Genomic DNA, 24,915 nt, shown 5'->3' with positions numbered 1-24,915 from the left:
GACCCTGTCTCTCTGGATCTGTAAGACCTCCTCTCTGGCATCCCCCACTTCGCAGGTTGTGTCACCCTTTCTCTTTAATAAAGACTCTAGACTGATACTGTGCCTGACGTCACTGAGACCTCTCCTCCTGACGGTGAGGCTCACAGGGCTCCTCCCTGTGAGCGGTATCATCTCTCATCTCGGCCCAGGGCCCACACACTAACTAAATCCTAACAGCTATTAGATTATATTACATTGTTTCTTCATTTTGAGTTCCTTAAGCCCTCTCCTGAATTGCTTCCAGCTTTTCAAAGTCCTTATAAAACTGTATCCTCCAGAGCTGAAAACAGTACTTAGAAAGGAATCTCATTTTTCATATTTATATTCAGCAAATTGTTTTGCACATGTTCCTACATCTTTTTACTACAATGTACTGGATTATTTAAAAGAAAAGTAGTTGGGTAGAGATGATACCTTTATAATGATAAAGAATGTAACTTCCCTTTTAACCAATTTATTTTTGGCAGGATAATATGCTGCTGCCATTTTAAATTCTGAAACAGTTTCTTATGTTCATCCTTCTCACATCTCCATAGAAAGGGATCAAACTTCTTGTAGGCTTTCCTCTTGCTTGCTTTATTACACTTGAATAAATAGGTCTTCAAGGATCTGACAACTCATCCATAAGGCAAACAGTTACATTTAAAACCATTTTCTGCCTTGCACAATATGAAATCAGAAAGATAGGAATATCATCTTTATACACTGGTTTAGCTTTTTGCTAAAAATTAGTAAATATTTAAACCTAATGAAAGGGAGATAACCCAATTTATTTTTTATTTTTCGTCTAATTTGCTTCTATTCCATTTTTATCACTTGCTTTCCATATTATAGGAGATTGTAGTCATCTTTTCTCCAAGGCTACAGTATTCTAAGATAAAAGCGTTTGGTTTTTTTTTAATATATATGTGGTTTATGAAACAACAGTTATCTCCATAAAATGGTGAAGTGCTTTTTATGATGTACAGACACCATTGCTTTTACTACTGAAGCAAAAGATATAATGTCATTTTTAATGGAGTTGGGAATTTAAAAATCTCACAAGAATACGAGTGAGCTAATAGACATAATTTAAAGATTTCAGAGAATGTGTTTCAAGATTTGGTCAATGGATCATGGAATAATTTATAGAGTTCATAGACAATCACCTGTCAGTATTCCCTGTGATGAATGGCTCTAAATATTTTCATGATGCTCCATGGTAAATGACTTTAAATTTTACCATTCTGGTGGAAAGCTATCAGCTGGAGCATTTTTTGAGGAGAATATAAATAACTTGTATCAGTGGAAAACAGAGTCCCCTGATGAAGCCGATATTGGCGAAACAGAGGCCTTTGTATGGATTAGGACTAAGCTGAGAACTTGACAAAAGATTGGGACTGGGATTCAGCTGACAGCATGCTAAAACATCAAGCCCAGATTGTGCTAAGTAAGCAAATAAAACAAGGAATATAAGGCATAGTATTCAGACTGCAATTAAGCCAAGATTGAGCTAAGAGCTCAGTATTTAGATTTATATTGAAAATTGTCAATATCTATAGAGGCATACTCATTTAAAACAAGTACAATATAATTTGTATGAATGTAATTAGAAATGACTAAGAGAGTGGTTTAGGAGATATTTTATGAGTGTTTTATGAAATGTTTGAGTGAAGAGTGAACGATAACATAGAGATTGATGGAATGAATGGTTATGTATGTAGGTGTTTGTTGTCAAATACTAGTGTGATATTTTTCACCTTTTGTATAAAAATATATAATGCTTTTTGGATATTGTATAATAAAAAGAATGTAAATGTTATGAACCTGCCCGCGGCTGCCCGCGAGCAGGCTCCTTACCGTGGCTGCTGCTGCTTGTTGCCCGAATGGGCACTGAGCCGCCGAAGTCGGGTCGTCCCACGCGGCCGGAGCCGCGGACTGTGTTCTCCTCTTGTGGCACAGAGGCCGCCCGTTTTGCCTGCTCACCGTGGTCGGAGCCGCGGACTTCCTGCCATCAACGCGGCACGGAGCCACCGCCGAAGTCCTCCTTCCTATCATCGGGGCCTGTCTCCAGGCCCAGCCCTGCTGCTACGCACAGACGTCGGTGCAGGACCGCTGGCCACGGTCCTGCACAGCTTCCTGCTTCCCTCTAGGTGTGCGGCTGTGCCTCTCTGCTACATTTAAAGGGCCTATGGCTGGATATACCCTGGGCCCCATCTTTGTGACTGTTTCCTGCTTCAGCCCTATAAAAGGGCTGTTCCTGCATTTCCTTGTTGCCTTGCACTGGAGTGTCTTCAGCCCTGAAGGCTCCTGCCTGCCAGCGCTCCGACAGGTCCTTTGCTTCTCCGTGGAGCTCCTCGTCTAGTCATCTCGTCTCGTCATGTCTTCTTGCCTGAGGTCCCCGTCCAGATGTCCTGGTGTCTCATCGTCTGATGTCCCGCTTCCTGATGTTCCTGGTTCCTTGGTGTCCTTGTTCCAATGCTCTGGAGCCTTTTGTTCTGCCGGCCGTGGATCTCCAGGTGACGCTGCTCCGTCTTAGGAGATGCTGGCAGTGGACTGGTGTCCTGTGCTCCTGAGCCGTCCTGTCCTGCCAGCCTTTGTGGAGCTCCGGATGACATCGGCTCCGTCGTCGAAGCCCCGCATCGGCTGGATCCTCTCCTGCACTCATTCTGCTCTCCTCGTGGTCCATGACCAGCCCCCTCGGGCTGTGTAGGGCGCGCAGTGGGACAGGGTGGTCCGCGACCAGCCTATTGGGTCCGCCCGTGGAGGTGGGCTGAGTAGGGCACCCTGAGAGACAGTGCCAATGTCTTCCTTCCCAGCTTCTCGTCTCGTCTGGACTTCTCCAAGTTCCTCGTCTCATCTCTGATGCTGTTGCATCAGCCTTGGTGTCATGTCTTCAACAGCCTTGGTGTCATGTCTTCACAACAGCCTTGGTGTTATGTCTTCATGTCAAGGCCTCCGTCTGCCCTCATCCTCAGGCCGGCCTGCTGCTCCATGCCGATCCAAGCAGCAGGTCCGAAAGGGCTCGGAACGGTCAGAGGACCGTTCACCTACCAACATCATCCTGCTGTTGGCGCTGGGAGCTTGCAGGCCCGGCAGAGGGTAAGACCGTGTCTCTACCATTCTGGGACACGTTGCCAACCCTCGGTTCGGTCCTGGATCTGTCTGGGGTCGGGCTGAGGCCCAAGGGCACACTAAAACACCCCAACACAACAGAATGCAAGGCCTTCCAAGGCCATTTGCCAACATAACAGTAAATGTTTTTGGATATTGAATATTAAAAATTTGCATTGACTAGTCTTAAGGCTTTTAATATACTCATTTCTATATTTGTATTGCATTTATTGAGTACCTTCAGTTTGTTAATTAATTGAAGCCAACATTTTTTAACAATATATATATATATATAAACAAAAAACAAACCCACTACTATAGTGACTAAACATACATGAAAAAATGAATCTAAACAGGCAATACCTTAAATAGACTTTTACATTTTTCTTATATTGACTATATTGTTTCCACAGAAAAAGGGTGGAAAAAGCCAGTTCATAACTGAAAAAACAGCAAGCAACTGGCAAGCCTATTACAAATGTACCAGCAGGGCTAAAAGGTTTTAAATCAGCAATGGCTTAAAAAACACCCATCTCAAGTGTTTAATATCTTGTTGCCACCTTATTGCCAAAAGAGGGTTAAATCTAGAAAAACATTTTCTGATAGTTTAAAGTCCTAAAATAAATTCATGTTTCTTTTTATGCATAAAATTCATGAATCCTTATCTTCTATGTATACAAGTTATGGGGCAGATTTTTAAAAAATACGCGAGCGCGTACTTTTGTTCGCGCACCAGGCGCGAACAAAAGTACGCTGGATTTTATAAGATACGCGTGTAGCTGCACGTATCTTATAAAATCCGGGGTCGGCGCGCGCAAGGAGGTGCACATTTGTGCAACCTGCGCGCGCCGAGCCCAGCGCGAGCTGCATGTTTCCTCCGAGGCCGCTCCGATTTCGGAGCGGCCTCGGAGGGAACTTTTCTTCGCCCTCCCCCCACCTTCCCCTCCCTTCCCCTACCTAACCCACCCCCCCAGCCCTATCTAAACCCCCCCTTAACTTTGCGCGCGTCGCCGGCAGCCCTGCTTCATCCTCCGGTCCCGGGGGCTGGTCCGGAGGCCTCGACCACGCCCCCGGGCCGGTGCCACGCTCCCGGGCCCACCCCCAAAATGCCGGGGCACGCCCCCGAAACGCCATGTCGTTTCGGGGACGCCCCCGGACACGCCCCCTCCTGCCCCTTTTCGAAAGCCCTTGGACTTACACGCATCCCAGGGCTTTATGTGCGCCGGCGGCCTATGCAAAATAGGTGCGCCGGCGCACGAGGGACCTGCGCACGTAAATCCTTCCGGATTTACACGCGCAGCCCTTTTAAAATCTGCCCCTATGCATATACAAGTAATTTAAAATGCTGTAAGCTATTTAAATATAGTTAATATAAAAAAAAAAGGTATTGCGTGTTTAGGCTATTTTTTCATGTATTTTTAGTCACTACAGAAGTGGGTTTGTTTTTGGTTTGTGGTTATTATACAGTACATCACTACTTTAATTAAAAATCTTCTGTGCTGTTGGTTTTGTTACATGCGTATATATATAGAGAGAGAGAGAGAGTGAGAAATATATAAATATGGTATATCAATATTTTGTGAAAAACAAATAATTATCTATATATATTAATAAATGTATGTAATCAATTGTGTGTAATCTCAATTACAACACGCAAACCATAATATTAAAGACACAAATGATTGCATGTTCACCTATGGATTAAGAAAGACAGAGGCTTAAAAATCATTTTTGCTTTGGTTCATGAAGCTCAAGTTCCTGGAATGTTAGTTAAAACAGACCTATGAAATGTACTCTTAGAAAGACTGATGAGTAGGGTGAAGAGGAAAAAAACACGTATTAGGACAGCAAATTAAAAAAAGATATACTCATTCAACAGTTTACCGTAGCACAGAGGTGAGCAAATTGGGAGGGGGGGTGAACTATCCTAAAGGGGGGGGGCACATTGACTGACTAATCAGAAAAGAAAAATGCGGCTATGCTGTTGAGTCTTGGTGCTGTGGAGGCACTGCAAGCCCAGGAGGGAGGAAGGGAGCTGCCAGGGCAGAGTGATATCACTGAAAGCATGCCACAACTTAAGCCATACATCTCTTTTGATGGGCTGGGGAGAAGAGCTCCTTCTGATGTGATGGGCCCCAGGTGGCGAGCTACTTACTCTACGGCAGCACTGGACATGGGAGCAACTGCTGCAGCGTTCTACAACACAGGAAGCGCTACCGCCCTTAGGAGTAGATTTTAAAAGTTGCGCACGCGCGTCCATGTGCGCGTGATTCCCGGCACGTACACATGGATGCGCCAATTTTATAAAATCCGTGGGATGTGCACGCATGTGTGGGCGGATCGCGCAGGGGGGACAAATTTTTAAAAAGTACGCACAGCTACGAGATTGGGCCTCTCCCAGTTCGTGCCAATTAAGGAGCGGACTGGAACTTCCCATCCCCCCTACCCATACTCCCTCCCTCTTCCCTTCTCCTCCCCACCCCCTAAATCCCGTCTCATACCTTCTTTTGTTTTGTTGCTTACTGTTCCGAAGGAGCAGAAGCATCTTGCACACACCGGCCGACTGCCGGCGCATGCTTCCCCGGCATAGCAGCAAATGGCCACTGAACCGGCTGCCTTCAGCCCCGCCGCTCCCCACCCCCGGACCATCCCTTTTTGCCCTCCAGATTGCCCCTTTTCTTGGGCCCGGCACTTCTGTGCGTAACAGGAGTTACGCATGTGGCCAGGCCACTTTGAAAATGTGTGTTGCGTGCTCAAGGCCCGGCCACGCACATAACCCCCATTTTTTACGTGTGTGGCCAATTAAAAATTTGCCCATTAGGTCTCAGCCCAGTGGGGGAATTCCTACTGCTGCTAGGTCCCTATCCAGGGAGAAAGATCTCAGCTTTTGCCCACCAAGGGAAAAAGATGGTGATGGAGGGGAGAGAAATGGGCAAAGAGGGCAGATAAAATGAGGAGGTGAAGAAGGCAGAGTAAAGGCAAAAAGTGTTAAAAAGATAAATAAGAAAATCGAAACTTGAGAAAATAAAAAAGACGAGCAAACTGAAAAATTGGTGAAAACAGTAAAAATGAAGAAAAAAAATAGCTGGGCAGGATGGGATGAATGTTTTCTCAGCTCCTACAAACTTTTGGCTGGCACTATGATTTTTCACAAGTTTTACAGCTCTTCCCATTACGGTGTATGATCTGGGTCTGCCTGGTATGAAGTGTGTACTGCGTGGTCTGTCTGCCTGTGTCTCTCTCTTGCTCTGGGCGTGGCATGTCTGCCTGTGTTTGGCTGAGTGTATTGTCTATGCCTCTCTGCATCTGTCTGTGGTGTGTCTGTGTTTTTCTGTCTGGGTGAGGTATGTCAATGTCTCTGTGCCTGTCTGGATGTTGGGTTTCTGACTCTCTATGGAATGTCTTTGTCTCTCTGAATCTGTCTTGATATGGGGTAACTGTGTTTCTCTCAGTGTCCATTCCACTCTGTCTGGGTGTGAGGTGTCTCTTTCTCCGTGTGCCCATGTGTACATGTGTGAGCTTACTCCATTCAGCAAGTTGAAGAGAAACAACATAGGGACTGTGAGACAATGGTTGGCAGTGGGGCTGCCTGGGTGAAAGGGAGTGCTATGCAGGGAACTTTTTCCTATGTGCACAGCTCATTCAAATGTAGCATAAACATTCCTCAATGCATGCTGATCTACATGCTTTGAGGTACATCAAGCGTGGAAAAGTATCACAATGGATGTCAAAAATTGAGGGTCTTGCTGTCACTAGGGATGTGCATCGTTTTTTTGGTGAATATTTTCTAATCCATATGATATTTTCTAATCCATCAAGTATCGGGGTGGGGGGGGGGGTCCCCAAAAATGATAGGAAACCCACATGAAATTTTAGTATGGTTTTCTTATCATTTGGGGGCGGGGGGGGGGAGAAAGGGCACACAGGAAAAAAACCCCCAAACCCACCCCGACCCTTTAGATCTAACTATTTACAATCCCCCACCCTCCCGACCCCCCAAAACTTTCCTAAAGTACCTGGTGATCCAGCGGGTATCCCGGGAGCGATCTCCCGCTCTCAGGCCATCAGGTGCCAATAATCAAAATGGCGCCGATGGCCCTTTGCCCTTACCACATGACAGGGGCTATCGGTGCCATTGGCCAGCCCCTGTCACATGGTAGGAGCAATGGATGGCCGGCGCCATCTTAAATGGCGCAACATAGGGACTTTTATTGAATAAGGGGTAAAGCTAGTGTGTTGAAAACGTGCGTCCAACCCCCCCCCCCCCCCCCCGAAACTAATAGCGCCCGCAACATGCAAATGCATGTTGATGGCCCTATTAGTTATTCTTGCGCGATTCAGTAAGTAAAATGTGCAGCCAAGCTGCACATTTTGCAATGTTGTGCTCATTGTATGTGGTTTACTAATTTGAATATTTGTTTTTACTGAATTGCACGCAGAGGAGAGTGGCCTGTGCGCGCACCGGGAGAGCGGGTGCTCGCCCGCTCGCCCGCGACGTTTACTGTATTGGCCTCTATATAGGGCTCCTGTTTGCAAACATGTGATGTGCTACCTATGCTTTACTATTTCCTTTACTTGTACTCATCTTCACAAGCACTCTTTTATCGCCATGTAATCCATTCATGGTCCCAGGTCACAATCTTCCAGTAAGTAGGGGGGATAGATGTCAGTCACAGAAGTTTATCAGCTGGGGAGGTATACATATTGTTTGTGGAGGAATGAGTGACAGACAGCAACTCCTGACCTGTAACCGGAACCTGACAACCATCTCCTTTTTGTATACTGAGAAGTTTGGCTGGAACATAGGCTTGCTATTTTGTACGTGCAGGGACCTCAGTAGCTAGTTCCTAATGGTAACATAAATGACTGTGGTACTCAGCAGACACTCTTTGTGTGGTTAGCTTTCTAGCTGTGTGACTGCAGACTATTATTCGCAGCTTGGTCCATAGCAGCTCAACAGCAAAATAAATGACCTTCCACTAAGTGTAGCACAATTGCGAAGTATCACATTTTCCAGAACTGTAATGGAGTGGTTATGTTCTGCAGAGGGTGTGCATGTAACAGTCATTCATGTGTACAGGCGTACAAATGGTGTTACAACTGTAAAGCATCATTAACAACCATTAATGTCACAGTATATATGTACAGTTTGCTGACAGTCAGAGGTGTTAAGGTGCGCATGATGACACATGTAGTATGCAGTTTCATTGGAAAGGTTAACTGAACTTTTTGAGGTTTCTCTCACCTTCCAGCGACTCACAGTGCAATCTGCTTCCCGAAACTCATTGAAGCAGGGTACAAGACCATGCTTAGCAGCTGTCCTGCCTACCCACAGTGACACACACCACAGACTAGGGATGTGAATCGTTTTTCAACGATTAAAATTATCGTCAGATACTTATAATATCGTCTTAAATCGTTAAAAAACAGAATTCAATAGAAATTCTAACGATTTATCGTTAAAAATCGTTAAATCATGTTAGTGCGCAGTAACGGGAGTTAGTGCGCACTAACAGAAAATGATACAAATTGACACTTTCCAGGTCAGTAAAGGTCAGTTAGGAATGAATATGTATTCCTATTGGCTGGCTGCCCTCTTATCTATTGATGTTACCAAGGTTCCCACTGAGGTGATGGTTGGGGGGATGGGAAATGGAAACTGTTGGTAGCTTGACAAAAAAAGTAATGTGATCAGTCAATGTGACTAGAACTTGTGCCCTATTCCTGATACCGGGAGTGTTGTGATCTTCCTGCATGCAGTGCCATATCCCTGATACCGGGAGTGTTGTGATCTTCCTGCAGGCAGTGCCCTATCCCTGATAACAGGGGTATTGTGATCTTCCTGCAGGCAGTGCCCTATCCCTGATACCTGGATGCAGTGCCCTACCCTGATACCTGGAGTGTTGTGATCTTCCTGCACACAGTGCCCTATCCCTGATACCAGGGGTGTTGTGATCTTCCTGCATGCAGTGCCCTATCCCTGATACCGGGAGTGTTGTGATCTTCCTGCAGGCAGTGCCCTATCCCTGATACCAGGGGTATTGTGATCTTCCTGCAGGCAGTGCCCTATCCCTGATACCTGGATGGAGTGCCCTACCCTGATACCTGGAGTGTTGTGATCTTCCTGCACACAGTGCCCTATCCCTGATACCAGGGGTGTTGTGATCTTCCTGCACTCAATGCCCTATCCCTGATACCTGGAGTGTTGTGATCTTCCTTCACACAGTGCCCTAACCCTGATACCGGGAGTGTTGTGATCTTCCTGCACACAGTGCCCTATCCCTGATACAGGAGTGTTGTGATCTTCCTGCACAAAGTCCCTATCCCTGATACCGGGATGTGTGCAAGAAGATCACAACACCCCTGCTATCAGAGATAGGGCACTGTGTGCTGGAAGATCACAACACTCCCGGTATCAGGGTTAGGGCACTGTGTGCTGGAAGATCACAACACTGCCGGTATCAGGATATGGCACTGAGTGCAGGAAGATCACAACACCCCTGCTATCAGGGATAGGGCACTGCGTGCAGGAAGATCACAACACTCCTGGTATCAGGGTTAGGGCACTGTGTGCCGGAAGATCACAACACTCCCGGTATCAGGATATGGCACTGAGTGCAGGAAGATCACAACACCCCTGCTATCAGGGAATAGGGCACTGCGTGCAGGAAGATCACAACACTCCCGGTATCAGGGTTAGGGCACTGTGTGCCGGAAGATCACAACACTCCCAGTATCAGGGATAGGGCACTATGTGCAGGAAGATCACAACACTCCTGGTATCAGGGATACAGCACTGCATGCAGGAAGATCACAAAACCCCTGGTATCAGGGATAGGGCACTGCATGCAGGAAGATCACAACACTCCCGGTATCAGGGTTAGGGCACTGTGTGCCGGAAGATCACAACACCCCTGGTATCAGGGAATAGGGCACTGCGTGCAGGAAGATCACAACACTCCCAGTATCAGGATAGGGCACTCCCAGTATCAGGGATAGGGCACTGAGTGCAGGAAGATCACAACACCCCTGCTATCAGGGTTAGGGCACTGCGTGCAGGAAGATCACAATACCCCTGCTATCAGGGTTAGGGCACTGAGTGCAGGAAGATCACAACATCCCTGGTATCAGGGAATAGGGCACTGCGTGCAGGAAGATCACAACACCCCTGGTATCAGGGATAGGGCACTGTGTGCAGGAAGATCACAACACCCCTGGTATCAGGGTTAGGGCATTGTGTGCAGGAAGATCATAACACTCCCATTATCAGGGAAATGGCACTTAGTGCAGGAAGATCACAACACCCCTGATATCAGGGATATGGCACTGAGTGCAGGAAGATCACAACACCCCTGGTATCAGGGATAGGGCACTGTGTGCAGGAAGATCACAACACCCCTGCTATCAGGGTTAGGGCACTGCGTGCAGGAAGATCACAATACCCCTGCTATCAGGGTTAGGGCACTGCGTGCAGGAAGATGACAACACCCCTGGTATCAGGGTTAGGGCACTGTGTGCAGGAAGATCACAACACTCCCATTATCAGGGATATGGCACTGTGTGCAGGAAGATCACAACACCCCTGGTATCAGGGTTAAGGCACTGTGTGCAGGAAGATCACAGCACTCCTGGTATTAGGGATAGGGCACTGCATGCAGGAAGATCACAACACCTCTGGTATCAGGGTTAGGGCACTGTGTGCAGGAAGATCACAACACTCCCATTATCAGGGATATGGCACTGTGTGCAGGAAGATCACAACACCCCTGGTATCAGGGTTAAGGCACTGTGTGCAGGAAGATCACAGCCCTCCTGGTATTAGGGATAGGGCACTGCATGCAGGAAGATCACAACACCCCTGGTATCAGGGTTAGGGCATTGTGTGCAGGAAGATCATAACACTCCCATTATCAGGGAAATGGCACTTAGTGCAGGAAGATCACAACACCCCTGATATCAGGGATATGGCACTGAGTGCAGGAAGATCACAACACCCCTGGTATCAGGGATAGGGCACTGTGTGCAGGAAGATCACATTGACTGATCACATTACTTTTTTTGTCAAGCTACCAACTGTTTCCATTTCCCATCCCCTATATATTGTCAGTGGGAACCTTGGTAACATGAATAAATAAGAGGGCAGCCAATAGGAATACATATTCATTCCTAAACTGACCTTAACTGATCTAAAAAGTGTCAAATTGTATCATTTTCTGTTAGTGCGCACTAACTCCTGTTAGTGCGCACTAATCGGAAAAAACGATTTTTTAACTAAAAAATCGTGCCAAACACGATTTTCTTCTCCTGCCAGACGATTTCAATCATTAAGACGATTGGGAACACTATTCACACCTCTACCACAGACCCTTGTCAAGTCATGGAGGATGTTTGTGACAGGAAACAATATGCCCTTTCAATGTAAGGATATGCTGCATGGAACAGGCACTTAAATTATTACATTCTGCTTGCATGATATCCAAGATTCATATGAATGCATACCATAATGCAGCCAAACACGCAGCATGTACATAGATTTGGCAGTGCATGGCTTTCTGTGTGTGGGTGGGAGGTTGGTTATTAAGAACATAAGAACATAAGAAATTGCCATGCTGGGTCAGACCAAGGGTCCATCAAGCCCAGCATCCTGTTTCCAAAAGAGGCCAAAACCAGGCCACAAGAACCTGGCAATTACCCAAACACTAAGAAGATCCCATGCTACTGATGCAATTAATAGCAGTGGCTATTCCCTATGTAAAATTGATTAATAGCCACTAATTGACTTCTCCTCCAAGAACTTATCCAAACCTTTTTTGAACCCAGCCACACTAACTGCACTAACCACATCCTCTGGCAACAAATTCCAGAGCTTTATTGTGCGTTGAGTGAAAAAGAGTTTTCTCCGATACCTCCTGGCAGCCTTCACTCGTCACACAGGCATGTGGAACATCCTATTACTGAGCTCCATCTTTGTGTATGTGGTGTATCTCACTATATGTAACTATTTAATATCAAAACAACAAAAAGGAGCACTGCTGCACACAAGTAGTCACATCAAGCAAAAAATGTGCAGGAAAAATTCAATGTCCACACGTAGTATAATGAAAAGGTATATTCATTCAAATCGGCAACTCCACAGTGTTTGTAATAGCAATTTTAAATGCAAAGCGGGATATTACAAACACTGTGGAGTTGCCGATTTGAATGAATATAGTTTTCATTATACTTCGTGTGCACACTGAATTTTTCCTGCACATTTTTTGCTTGATGTGACTATTTAATATCATACATAGTTGTCATACAGGTAGGCACAAGAGGCAACCTTTTTGAACAGTCCATCTGTGCTGTGTAAAAAAAGGAAATGAATATGTGATGTCTGTTGGCCCATTTTAAAGACAGTACCTTTACTGTGGCAACATACATGTTGCACGTTATACCTATGGGCCAATGTTTATTGCACACTTTAGGAGCATCATGTGTTCAATATGCAAATATATTCTTTTTGTACACTGTGTAGTTGGTCAATCATGGAACACAGCCTCAGCTGCTGCTGTATGTGAAGTAGTGTTAAGGATTCCCTGATTGCTGTGTGCTACACCATCTGCAGAGGTGGGGAGCACAGGACAAGGAGGTGTGCTGCAAGTGTTCCCCACACAGCCTGGCATGCCTCTACTCTCCTGCCGTGCGGGCCATAATATGACATGCAAATTTTGCCTATCCTTTCACATTGCATACATATACCAAAACTAGAACTGTAGCAGGGTATCACCCATACTAGGTAGAAATGCTGGTACCAAACACCTTTAACAACCTTCAAGGGCCTCTGTTGATTACCCATGAACATTTTCCAGCATATGGTAGTAGCTCACTCAGGATCCATTCTTTCAAAGCAGCATCAGAGTGTATACGAATCATAACATCAGTGAGGATGTTCACTTATATGAAATGATAACATATCACAATTGGTAAGAACACAGGTTTGCACAAAGTCACAGGCGATGCTGCTAGGAATGTGTTTATATAGTCCATACACACACTTAGAATGTCCTACTGCCAGTACATACAGCATTTGCATGTCTTCATACCAATCTTTGGTTTTCCCCCAGGGAAGCGTGTTTGTACGTGCCTTCATCAAAAGGATGTATGCATGCTGCTAAGTGCAAAAACATATTAACATGACACATAGCTGCATGCATGCACACTTGCAAACAATGAAGCCACTGCAAGCTACTGTTCCCTGTGTGGAAAACCATAAAATCTTAAAAGACATGGAAATACTAAATTGAGTGGTAATAGTACTTACTTTAATCTGTGCATGCCATTTATTTATTTATTTTATTTATTTATTTATTTAAGTTTTTTATATACCAACATTCAAGACAAAAGTCCCATCATGCTGGTTCACATGAAACAGGAGTGCAAAATAAACTTAAACTTGAACAATAGTGCGGAAAAGCAGTTACATGTAACAAGGAAAAATAGAACTTGGAGTGAGAAGGAAAAAGGAAAGGAAAACCAGCTAATTACATATAATTACATTGTAAGAGGTAGCTAATAGTGATATTGATGGTGATGTGTGTTGATTGTTAGGAGTTAAATAATATTGGAGTTAGGAAAAGCCTGCATGAACAGCCAGGTCTTGAGTCTTTTCTTGAAGGTTGAGAGGCTGGGTAGCAATGTTGGTAGCAAGTTTATGCTAAACTTGCTACCAACATTGGCTATAAAAATGTACACACCTGCAACCCTTTCACCATACAGGACAAGGCTGCTTAAGAACATAAACAAAGTACACATCTTTGATGATTTACAGTGTAAGTTATGTGACGTATGTAACATATGTGGTTACAGACCCTTGCACTCCTGCCTGAAGTAAGTGGACAGAAAATAAAATGCTGGGTCATGAACACTACATTGAACCATTTTACTACACAGGCTATACATACACAGTAAATAATGTGTAGCTTTGTAAGGTACAGGCCTGTGACAAAAAGGGCCATGTAAGTAGAAGTCATTTAACAAAAAAGGTAAAAAACACAAGCGCCAATAGTGAAGTGCCACAGTAAGGGTATTCATGACCCAGCATTTTTTTTCTGTCCCCTTATTGACCTCTGGATATCTTCATAACAGCATATACTGAGATTTCCTTGTAATGGCAGAGCCATTAGGGTCATACTCACTCCATAAATGCACATTTTCTGTGTGTCAATGCATTGGAGTGTTGCGGAGCGCTCGGAGAGCGATCCCACTCCTGGGAGAGGTGTGTGCCCTTGGGCCGCAGCTCGACGCCAGAGAGTCTGAAGAGGTGCCACGGGAGGCATGGCATGCCAGAGCATGGGCTAGACAGAAGCAAGCTGGAGTGAAGACTGGAAGACAGGCCCTCCTCTGAGCCTGCACGCTTCGGAAGACCCAACAACGCTATGTTGGTCTTGTGAACAGTCCTCCGACCGTTCCCAGCCCTTTCGGACCTGCCGCAGGGTACGGCATGAAGCGGCAGGCCAGATGGAGGCCAGGGCAGCGAGGACTGGTACATGGATGCAGACGAGACTCAGAAACGAGGTACTGGCAGTGCAGACAAGGACTCAGAGACAAGGTACTGGACGTGCTGACTTAGACTCAGAAGCAAGGTTCTGGAAGTGCAGACGAGGACTCAGAGACAAGGTACTGGACGTGCTGACGTAGACTCAGAGGCAAGGTACTGGAAGTGCAGACGAGGACTCAGAGACAAGGTACTGGACGTGCTGACGTAGACTCAGAAGCAAGGTACTGGAAGTGTAGACGTGGACTCCGAGACAAGGTACTGGACATGCTGACGTAGACTCAGAAGCAAGGTACTGGAAGTGTAGACGTGGAGTCAGGAACGAGGTATGATGCATACAGGAGACTCTAGGGCGAGGTACGAGACTGGCAACATGGAGCGCCCTACACAGCCCGCCCGTGGGGCTGGTCACGGACCACGACAGAGGTTGCCGCAGGACACCAGGCTTTCAGAGAGTTCAGGAATAGGGTAAGATTTTCTCACAGATTCAGGAACGAGGTGCAAGGCTTGCATCACGAAGCGCCCTACTCAGCCCGCCCACGGGGCTGGTCACGGACCATGACATGGCTTGCCTCGAGGCACCAGGACATCTTGAATAACAGGAACGAGGTGCTAGCTTTCAGGAGATTCAGGAACAGGGCAGAAGCAGGTTGCTGCCCACCGGCAGCCTGAAGCAGGGTTTGCTGCACACCGGCAGCCTGAAGCAGGGATTACTGCACACCGGCAGCCTGAAGCGGGGTTTGCTGCACACCGGCAGCCGAAGGCAAGGCAAGGCATCAACTGGACTGGAACACGGAATCGGATTGGAAGACAGGCCAAGGGCAGGAACATGGACAGGCAAACATCAGGGCTGGAACATCAAGCAGACATCAGGACTGGAACAGCAGGTAGACATCAGACGAGACGAGGAGCTCCAACAGAGAACGAGGAACACTGGACCTTGCAGAAGGCTGGAACACAAGGCAGCTCCTGGAACGAGGATCGTAGACTCCCAGGAGTGACCAACTCCTTGCGAAGGCAACGTTAGACTGGAAGCTGGGCCCTTTAGTAGGGCTGATGATGACAACGCCCTGGGAGGAGCCAGCAGGGGGCCCACACCTGGCTGGCCCTAGAAGAGGAGTAGAGAGGCGCGCGCCCGCGCCCTAGGAAGCTGGAGAGGCAAGCTGGAAGCTGGTGGCATCCTTCCGGCCACGTGGAGGATCTAAGAAGCCAGGCAAGCAGTGGAGCAGCCCTGCCCTGAAGCTGGAGAGGTGGCAGGCTGCTTAGTGGCTCCCAGTCGCGAAGACTGGAGCAGGAGTGAGGTGGCTGGCTGCAGGGATGGCTCCATGCCACGGAGAGACCCAGGGTGAGCCGAGGGCTGCAGGGCCCGAAGCAGGAAGGCAGCCGGCGCAGCCCTGCCATGGGGCCGGAGGGAAGCAGCGATAGCAGGCTGCAGGAGTTGGAATGGCTGCAGGCACCGGCAGGGACGGCCTCCCTGCCGGCCGAGGACGCCGGGAGCGGCAGAGCACGCCAGGGAGAGCCCGAAGCAACAGCGGGGGACCCGACCGTGAGGGAGAGCTCGCAGCGGGTCGGCCCTGCTGCAGGGAACAGAAGGCGGATGGAGGGGGACCCGGAGAGGCAGGCGCGATGGCAATAGCATCAGCGACCCGACTGGCCGGAGGTAAGAGCCTGCCCGTGCTCCTCGCGGGCAGGATCGCAACATTGGAGTATGCAAGGTAATATTAAAATCCAACGTTTACCCATACCTACCATACAGAGTAAAACTACACAATGAAACATCACCACCAAAAAGTTAAGATGTTCAAACAGTGAGCACTTTATTAAGTAACACATGTAGTGCACTGCTTGAAATAATGCCATTTGCTTTCTTTATTACATTCTGCAAAGACAAGATAGGTCATAGCACAGAACAATGTACATTTTAATTCACTGCACATTCTGTTTTACTTGAGCAGAAATATATGCAAACACCATCATGACATATACAGGTTCTGCATGTTATCCTTAATGCAGAATGATGATTACAACCAATTACATTGGGGGATATTTACTAGAGATGTGCTTTGGCTGAACCTTTTGTTTTGGCATTTGTTATTGGCCCGCTCCGGGAAATTTCAGTTTCCCATGGTTTGGGCCTTTTTTTTTTCGGCCACCCCGAATTTCGGGTTAGTGCACACTAACACCGAAAAATGAAATTTCCCAAAATTTCGGGAAAATTTCCTTCGTTTTTTGGGGTGGCCAAAACAGGACAAATGCACATCCCTAATATTTACTAAGCATTTTTTGCCATGTAACAATACCTGAAAAAATCCTTCAGTAAATAGGTCCCCAAAAGAGGATGTGGCACCCCTAATACTATAGCATAGCTGTGAACTCACAGTAATATAAATAACGCACATTTGTGTACATTTATTTATTTATTTATTTAACACTTTTTTATACCGACCTTCATAGTAATAACCATATCGGATCGGTTTACATAGAACAAGGGTATAACTGAAGCAATAAATAAAATAGTAATTAACAAGAGAGGAGAATAAGGCAAAGTTACATTTAACAAGGAGTAAAAACTTGGGAAGCTTAAAGCTGGAAGAAAGAAAGGCAGGAGGAATTATAACATAATACAAAAGGAATTTAGGTTAGAGCATAATGTGCTTTAACCTGTGATTGTCCTTCGTTCAAAAGAATAGTGGACCTCTATCCTCTATGTCCATGAGAGATAAAATATGATTAGTGATTGTCTGGAGGGTCATCGAATGCTTGGTGAAATAGCCACGTGTTGAGTTTTTTTCTGAACGTAGTTAGACAAGGTTCTAATCGGAGGCCTGAAGGAATGTTGTTCCATATAGCTGGTCCTGCTATTGAAAAAGCTCTGTCTTTTGTAGAGGAAAGGCGTGAGGCTTTTGTAGGGGGGAAATTCAATGTGCCTTTGTGAATATCTCTAATTGGTCTGTTGGAAGAGTGTAATTTGAAGGGGATTTCAAGGTCGAGATGGAGTTGATGATGGATAGATTTGTGTATTAGGGTGATTGATTTGTAGAGGAATCTAAAATTTACTGGTAACCAATGTAGTTTTCTGAGGATGGGTGAAATGTGATCTCCACGGCTGGTGTTGGTTAGTAATCTCGCTGCCGCATTTTGTATCATCTGCAGTGGTTTGGTGGTCGATTTGGGGAGGCCGAGGAGAAGGGCACTGCAGTAGTCTATCTTGGCAAATAGTAGCACTTGGAGGACTGCTCTAAAGTCTTGGAAAAAAGAAGTGGTTTGAGTCGTTTCAGAACCTGGAGTCTATAAAAGCAGTCTTTGGATGTGGTGTTGACCATTTTCTTTAGGTTTAGTCTATTATCCAGCAGTACCCCTAGATCTCTCACATGCTTGTGGGTGATGAGTGCGTTGTGTGAGGATGATAGGTGAATATTTTCATCATTTGAAGAGATGAGGAGGAGCTCCGTCTTCGAGGCATTAAGGACCAAGTTTAGTCTATTGAGGAGGTTGTTGATAGATATAAGGCAGTTATTCCAATGGGTGAACACTTTTGAAATAGATTCTGTAATGGGGAATAGAATCTGCACGTCGTCAGCGTACAGATAATGAATTAAATTAAGGTCGGTCAGCAATTGGCATAGGGGGAGGAGGTAAATATTGAAAAGGGTTGGAGATAGGGATGATCCTTGTGGCACGCCAAGGGTGGATTTTGTTAAAGGCGATTCTTTATTATTGATTTTAACTTTGAATGATCTGTTGCAGAGGAAGGATTTGAACCAACTGTGGGCTGATCCGGAGATACCAATATCTGTTAGGCGATCCAGAAGAATGGAGTGGTTGACGGTGTCAAATGCCGCCGAGATGTCAAGTAGAACTAATAAAAAGGAGTAGCCTTTGTCTAGACCCATTATAATATGATCTGTAAGTGAAATAGCGCAGAAAGAGCATGTTGAAAGAGTCACTGAAAGAGGACAAGAAAAAGGCCAGGACAGCAAAATGACAGTCAAGGCCCGACAGAGTGCATGTTCAGAGTGTACTTTAAGAGGAAAGGGAAAGGACGAGACCTGCAATTTGTGATTAAAGGCCCTACACTCTGGCATGTTCAAAAAGTGCAAAGACGATAGCCAAAGGCCCTGACCAGCACAGCTCAGCATGTAGTCAGCAGGATAAACAGCAAAGAGTAAAACATATAAGCAGCAGGAGAATGAGCAAATGGTTCAGCATGTACGCAGCAGGAGAATGAGCAAACTATTCTTAATGTATGCAGTAGCGCCATCAGCATCGCAGGAGCAGAAGACAGAGCAGCTTGGAGGCAGGAGATGAGAAGAGATGGCACCCCGCAGCATGAAATTCAGGTTTGGCCCTTTCCTCTTAAAGTACACTCTGAACATGCACTCTGTCGGGCCTTGACTGTCATTTTGCTGTCCTGGCCTTTTTCTTGTCCTCTTTCAGTGACTCTTTCAACATGCTCTTTCTGCGCTATTAACATGTACACAAATGTGCGTTATTTATATTGCTGTGAGTCCACAGCTATGCTATAGTATTAGGGGTGCCACATCCAATACTTGCAGAAGATGAGAAGAGATGAGGACCCTGCAGCATGGAGCCAGCACTTGCAGGAGATGAGAGGACCCCGTAGCATGGAGCCAGCACTTGCAGGAGATGAGATGAGAGGACCCCACAGCATGGAGCCAGCACTTGCAGGAGATGAGAAGAGAGGACCCCGTAGCATGGAGCCAGCACTTGCAGGAGATGAGATGAGAGGACCCCGTAGCATGGAGCCAGCACTTGCAAGAGATGAGAGGACCCCATAGCATGGAGCCAGCACTTGCAGGAGATGAGATGAGAGGACCCCGTAGCATGGAGCCAGCACTTGCAGGAGATGAGATGAGAGGACCCCGTAGCATGGAGCCAGCACTTGCAGGAGATGAGATGAGAGGACCCCGTAGCATGGAGCCAGCACTTGCAGGAGATGAGATGAGAGGACCCCGTAGCATGGAGCCAGCACTTGCAGGAGATGAGATGAGAGGACCCCACAGCATGGAGCCAGCACTTGCAGGAGATGAGAAGAGATGACACCTCGCAGCATGGACGGTTTTGTTTTTCGGCTGTCTCGAGCCAACCCCCCCCCCCCCCCACACCCTTTAAATCTAATTATCTACAATCCCCCCCCCCCCAGACTGCCCCAAAACTTTCCTAAAGTACCTGGTGGTCCAGCGGGTGTCCCGGGAGATATCTCCCGCTCTCAGGCCGTCGGTTGCCAGTAAACAAAATGGCGCTGGTGGCCCTTTGCCCTTACCATGTGATAGGGGCTATCGATGCCATTGGCCAGCCCCGTCACATGGTAGGAGCAATGGACAGCTGGTGCCATCTTAAAAAATAGCTTAAAAAAAGAGGGCTTTCCTGGTCCAGTGGGGATCTAATGCTGGCAAGGTCTAGGCCCAGGTCTCACATAGGCTGAGGTCATAGTAGGTCACTGTGACTTCAGGCTATACAAGGCTGATGTCCCGATGCCACAGCTTCAATCCAAACCAAAGCCTAATGCCTGGGCCTCGACCTTGGTAGACAGGCCTGGAGGCTGGGTCAATAAAAATTGTATGGTCTTTAAAAGCATAATTTTATCTATTTTCCCATTTACTGTCCACTCCACAGCAATCTCTTTTTAATTACTCTTTAGACCACAGTAAAATCCCTTACGTCTTACATTTGTTTCATTTTAGTCTTTGTAATCACTGCAAAGTTAATTTTTTATAAACTATCTTTCTCTTAGTCCAAAACTTCTGATATCCTAGATTGAACATTTTAATATATCCATCCCCCAATTCCTTCGTTCTTTCAGGTTTAAATCCAGGTCATTTCAGTGTATTGTTATTTTGAAGTTTATAAGTTAGTTTTTATGTCAACAAATTACCAGTCTGTAGTATGACCACAAATTGGGGGACCTGTGATTCACTCTTTCTTTGATTCTTGCAACCTGTTGTGTCAATACCAGGAGACTATGCTCCACTGATTATAATTCTCAAGATAATCAGAGTAAAAAAGCTTCCTCACTGCCATCATAATGATAGTCTGAAGTTGCTGTCTCTGTTTTTTGTTTTTTTTTTTTTAAATATGGTCTAAAAAAAAGTCATACTTGGGCAGAGCTTACATTTTTAGTGCTGTGTTTATGAAATAATTTCAGAGTGCACGGACATAGAAATGAATATGACCACACACTCTTCATCAAGACTTCACTGCGGGATTACACAGATAAAAATACTGGTTGATATAAAAATATGAATAGCTTGTCTAGAACACTCCCAATATTTTTTTAGCCAGTCAGAAACATTGATAAGAAACATGTTGATTCTGTTGTATTTTGATGTTGCAGTTTTCTGTAGGGATGTGAATCATTTTTCAACGATTAAAATTATCGTCCGATAATTTTAAAATCATCTTAAATTGTTAAAGAACACGATACAATAGGAATTCTAACGATTTATCGTTAAAAAAATCGTTAACCGGGAGTTAGTGCGCACTAACAGAAAATGATACAAATTGACACTTTTCAGGTCAGTTAGGAATGAATATGTATTCCTATTGACTGGCTGCCCTCTTATTTATTGATGTTACCAAGGTTCCCACTGAGGTGATGGTTGGGGGGATGGGAAATTGAAACGGTTGGTAGCTTGACAAAAAAAGTAATGTGATCAGTCAATGTGACTAGAACTTGTGCCTATCCCTGATACCGGGAGTGTTGTGATCTTCCTGCACACAGTTCCCTAACCCTGATACCGGGAGTGTTGTGATCTTCCTGCACGCAGTGCCCTATCCCTGATACCGGGAGTGTTGTGATCTTCCTGCATGCAGTGCCCTAACCCTGATACCAGGGGTGTTGTGATCTTCCTGCACACAGTGCCCTAACCCTGATACTGGGAGTGTTGTGATCTTCCTGCACGCAGTGCCCTATCCCTGATACCGGGGGTGTTGTGATCTTCCTGCACTGAGCAGGGATACGGCACTGCCTGCAGGAAGATCACAACACTCCTGGTATCAGGGATAGGAAACTGCGTGAAGGAAGATCACAACACTCCCGGTATCAGGGTTAGGGCACTGCGTGCAGGAAGATCACAACACTCCCAGTATCAGGGATATGGCACTGAGTGCAGGAAGACCACAACACCCCTGGTATCAGGGATAGGGCACTGCATGCAGGAAGATCACAACACTCCCGGTATCAGGGTTAGGGCAATGTGTGCAGGAAGATCACAACACTCCCGGTATCAGGGATAGGGCACTGCGTGCAGGAAGATCACAACACTCCCAGTATCAGGGATATGGCACTGAGTGCAGGAAGATCACAACACCCCTGGTATCAGGGATAGGGCACTGTGTGCAGGAAGATCACAACACCCCTGGTGTCAGGGTTAGGGCACTGCATGCAGGAAGATCACAACACTCCCGGTATCAGGGATAGGGCACTGCGTGCAGGAAGATCACACACTCCCAGTATCAGGGATATGGCACTGAGTGCAGGAAGATCACAACACCCCTGGTATCAGGGATAGGGCACTGTGTGCAGGAAGATCACAACACCCCTGGTGTCAGGGTTAGGGCACTGTGTGCAGGAATATCACAACACTCCCGGTATCAGGGATATGGCACTGAGTGCAGGAAGATCACAACACTCCCGGTATCAGGGTTAGGGCACTGTGTGCAGGAAGATCACAACACTCCCAGTATCAGGGATATGGCACTGAGTGCAGGAAGATCACAACACCCCTGGTATCAGGGATAGGACACTGCGTGCAGGAAGATCACAACACTCCCGGTATCAGGGTTAGGGCACTGTGTGCAGGAAGATCACAACACTCCTGGTATTAGGGATAGGGCACTGCATGCAGGAAGATCACAACACCCCTGGTATCAGGGATAGGGCACTGCGTGCAGGAAGATCACAACACTCCCAGTATCAGGGATACGGCACTGCATGCAGGAAGATCACAACACTCCAGGTATCAGGGATAGGGCACACGTTCTAGTCACATTGACTGATCACATTACTTTTTTTATCAAGCTACCAACTATTTCCATTTCCCATCCCCCATATATTGTCAGTGGGAACCTTGGTAACATGAATAAATAAGAGGGCAGCCAATAGGAATACATATTCATTCCTAAATTGACCTGAAAAGTGTCAAATTGTATCATTTTCTGTTAGTGCGCACTAACAATGGTTAGCGTGCACTAACTCCCGTTAGTGCGCACTAATCGGAAAAACCGATTTTTGAATTAAAAAATCGTGCCAAAACGATTTTCTTCTCCTGCCAGACGATTTCGATCGTTAAGACGATCGGGCACACGATTCACATCCCTAGTTTTCTGTTTTATGGCTTGTGATGACTATGAGTGAGTTCTGTCCCTCTAACAAATTGTTCTGTTCTGAAATACTTCTGCAGATTCATCACTGGTGTAAAAAGTGCAAAAATAGTGCCATGAATGAAGATAGAATTCACAATCCACAGATATTACTGGAGCAAGACACTTCCATCAGAACTATGAACAACATACTCTATCAAGAGTATGAAGATATGACATTTTTGAGAAAATTAAGTCAAAATGGAAACAATATATGAAAAATACATGCCAGAAAGGAAAGCAGAAAGGTTCGCCCTCATCATGTTTCTCAAAAGACACATTTCAATGTGTTTTCTACAATGATTGCTATGTTTTAGTGTACAAGAAAACTACTGTTTCCATTTATTTCCTTAAACAGAAAAATTGAAAACAAAGCAAAAAAATAAAAATTTTCTTTTGCAGAACAAGAAAACATATAACTGCATTATATGCTTTTATCTAATAGTATTGTAGCCACATATTCAACCAATCAAAATAACCTGTGCTAATGAGACCACTTTCTTAAATATCAGAAGCATTATTTATGATATTTAAGGTGTTTCAGTCAGTACTACACATCTGTGTGTGGTAGCTTTGTCTTTAAAATATCTTGCCTATAAAATATATATATAAATATATGTATTTATACGGTACCAACATATATCTATCATTTTTATATCAGGCCCATCTTCTCTCAAGACCTGTAATGTGTAAACATGAACTAAAATGAAGCAAATATACAAATATATTTCACTTGTTATGAAGGATGAATAAATGGTTATTTTATAATATGATTTATTTTAGAAATTTTCCTCTGAAAAATCAGTTCTTTTCTTAATTGTAAGACTTGTCTTGGACTTCTTTTGGTGCAAACATCAGTTAATACTGATTTTGTATATTATTTGCAAAGTGGTACGTAGATAAGTTGTATAACGCTTTGACTGCCAGGTTGTCTTGCAGGGCTTTTTGGCAATTCTTTTATATTCTCTAAGGTGAAGGAACAGGAGTTGGGAAGCACCATTCTGCCTGGGCTAGGAGACTCCACAGCATGGTAGCATTTGTACGTGAAACAATTTACAATAACATGAATTCACATGTGCTCTATGAAGTATGTATAAGCCAGGTGATCAAATATGTTCATACAATTAAAGTTCAGGTTAATTTGTAATTAAATTTAAAATAACACATATAGAAATGGAAAATGAAGTCGTAAGAAGGGAGATAGACTGAATTCTGGGAGATGGAGAAGCAAGGAAGTAATAGCATGGAGAGGGTGAGAAAGATAGAATGACAGGACATAAAACGGGAAAAATAGATATTTGCTTGGTGGGCACAGTGATAAAACTTGCTTTACTCTCTTGTGATAGGGAATATACAGTAGCTATTGAAGTCTGTTCCATCAGAAAATATAGCTCTAGTGCAGGGCTTCTCAACACTCATCAATTGAGGGCTGCACATAATAGCAGGTTTCAGGATGTCCACAATGAATATTTATCAGATAACAGATATCTCTGCATACATCTGCTCTAGGAACTGAATTAATTTCATAGCTTGGTTACTCTGAAAGCCCTCAAGGATCAAGAATCCTTGCTTTAGTGCAGGGAAAGGCAATTCCTGTCCTCGAAGGCTGCAAACTAGTCCAATTTTCAGGATATCCTTAATATATATGTATGAGAGAGATCTGCATGCACGGTGCCTCAGTTGTATGCATATCTGTTTCATGCATTTTCATTAGGGATATCCTGAGAACCCAACTTGCTTGCAGGTCTGGAGGACCTGCTTTAGAGCATGGACATTTTCCATTCTGTCTTTCTCTGTTCTTTTTTTTATTAAGCCAGTGGTTTTCAGGATATCCACAATGAATATGCATGAGTTATATTTGTATACAT

The 24,915-nt window shown here is 45.3% G+C and overlaps 1 protein-coding gene across 1 annotated transcript in view; it reads left to right on the top strand.

Annotated features, from left to right (window-relative positions):
- LOC115091685 overlaps positions 1-23,754 on the top strand; it is a 49,971-nt gene extending 26,217 nt beyond the window's left edge. The window contains exon 4 of the mRNA XM_029601845.1: positions 23,089-23,754. Coding sequence (XP_029457705.1) covers positions 23,089-23,265 — 177 coding nt within the window. The 3' untranslated portion in view covers positions 23,266-23,754. The remainder of the gene's footprint in view (positions 1-23,088) is intronic.
- Positions 23,755-24,915: the final 1,161 nt, after the last annotated feature.

This window comes from Rhinatrema bivittatum, chromosome 5 (genome assembly GCF_901001135.1).
Source record: "Rhinatrema bivittatum chromosome 5, aRhiBiv1.1, whole genome shotgun sequence".
In the NCBI taxonomy this organism is placed as follows: domain Eukaryota; kingdom Metazoa; phylum Chordata; class Amphibia; order Gymnophiona; family Rhinatrematidae; genus Rhinatrema; species Rhinatrema bivittatum.
The sequence above is the reverse complement of the archived record's forward strand: the minus strand, read 5'-3'. Positions and strand labels throughout refer to the sequence as shown.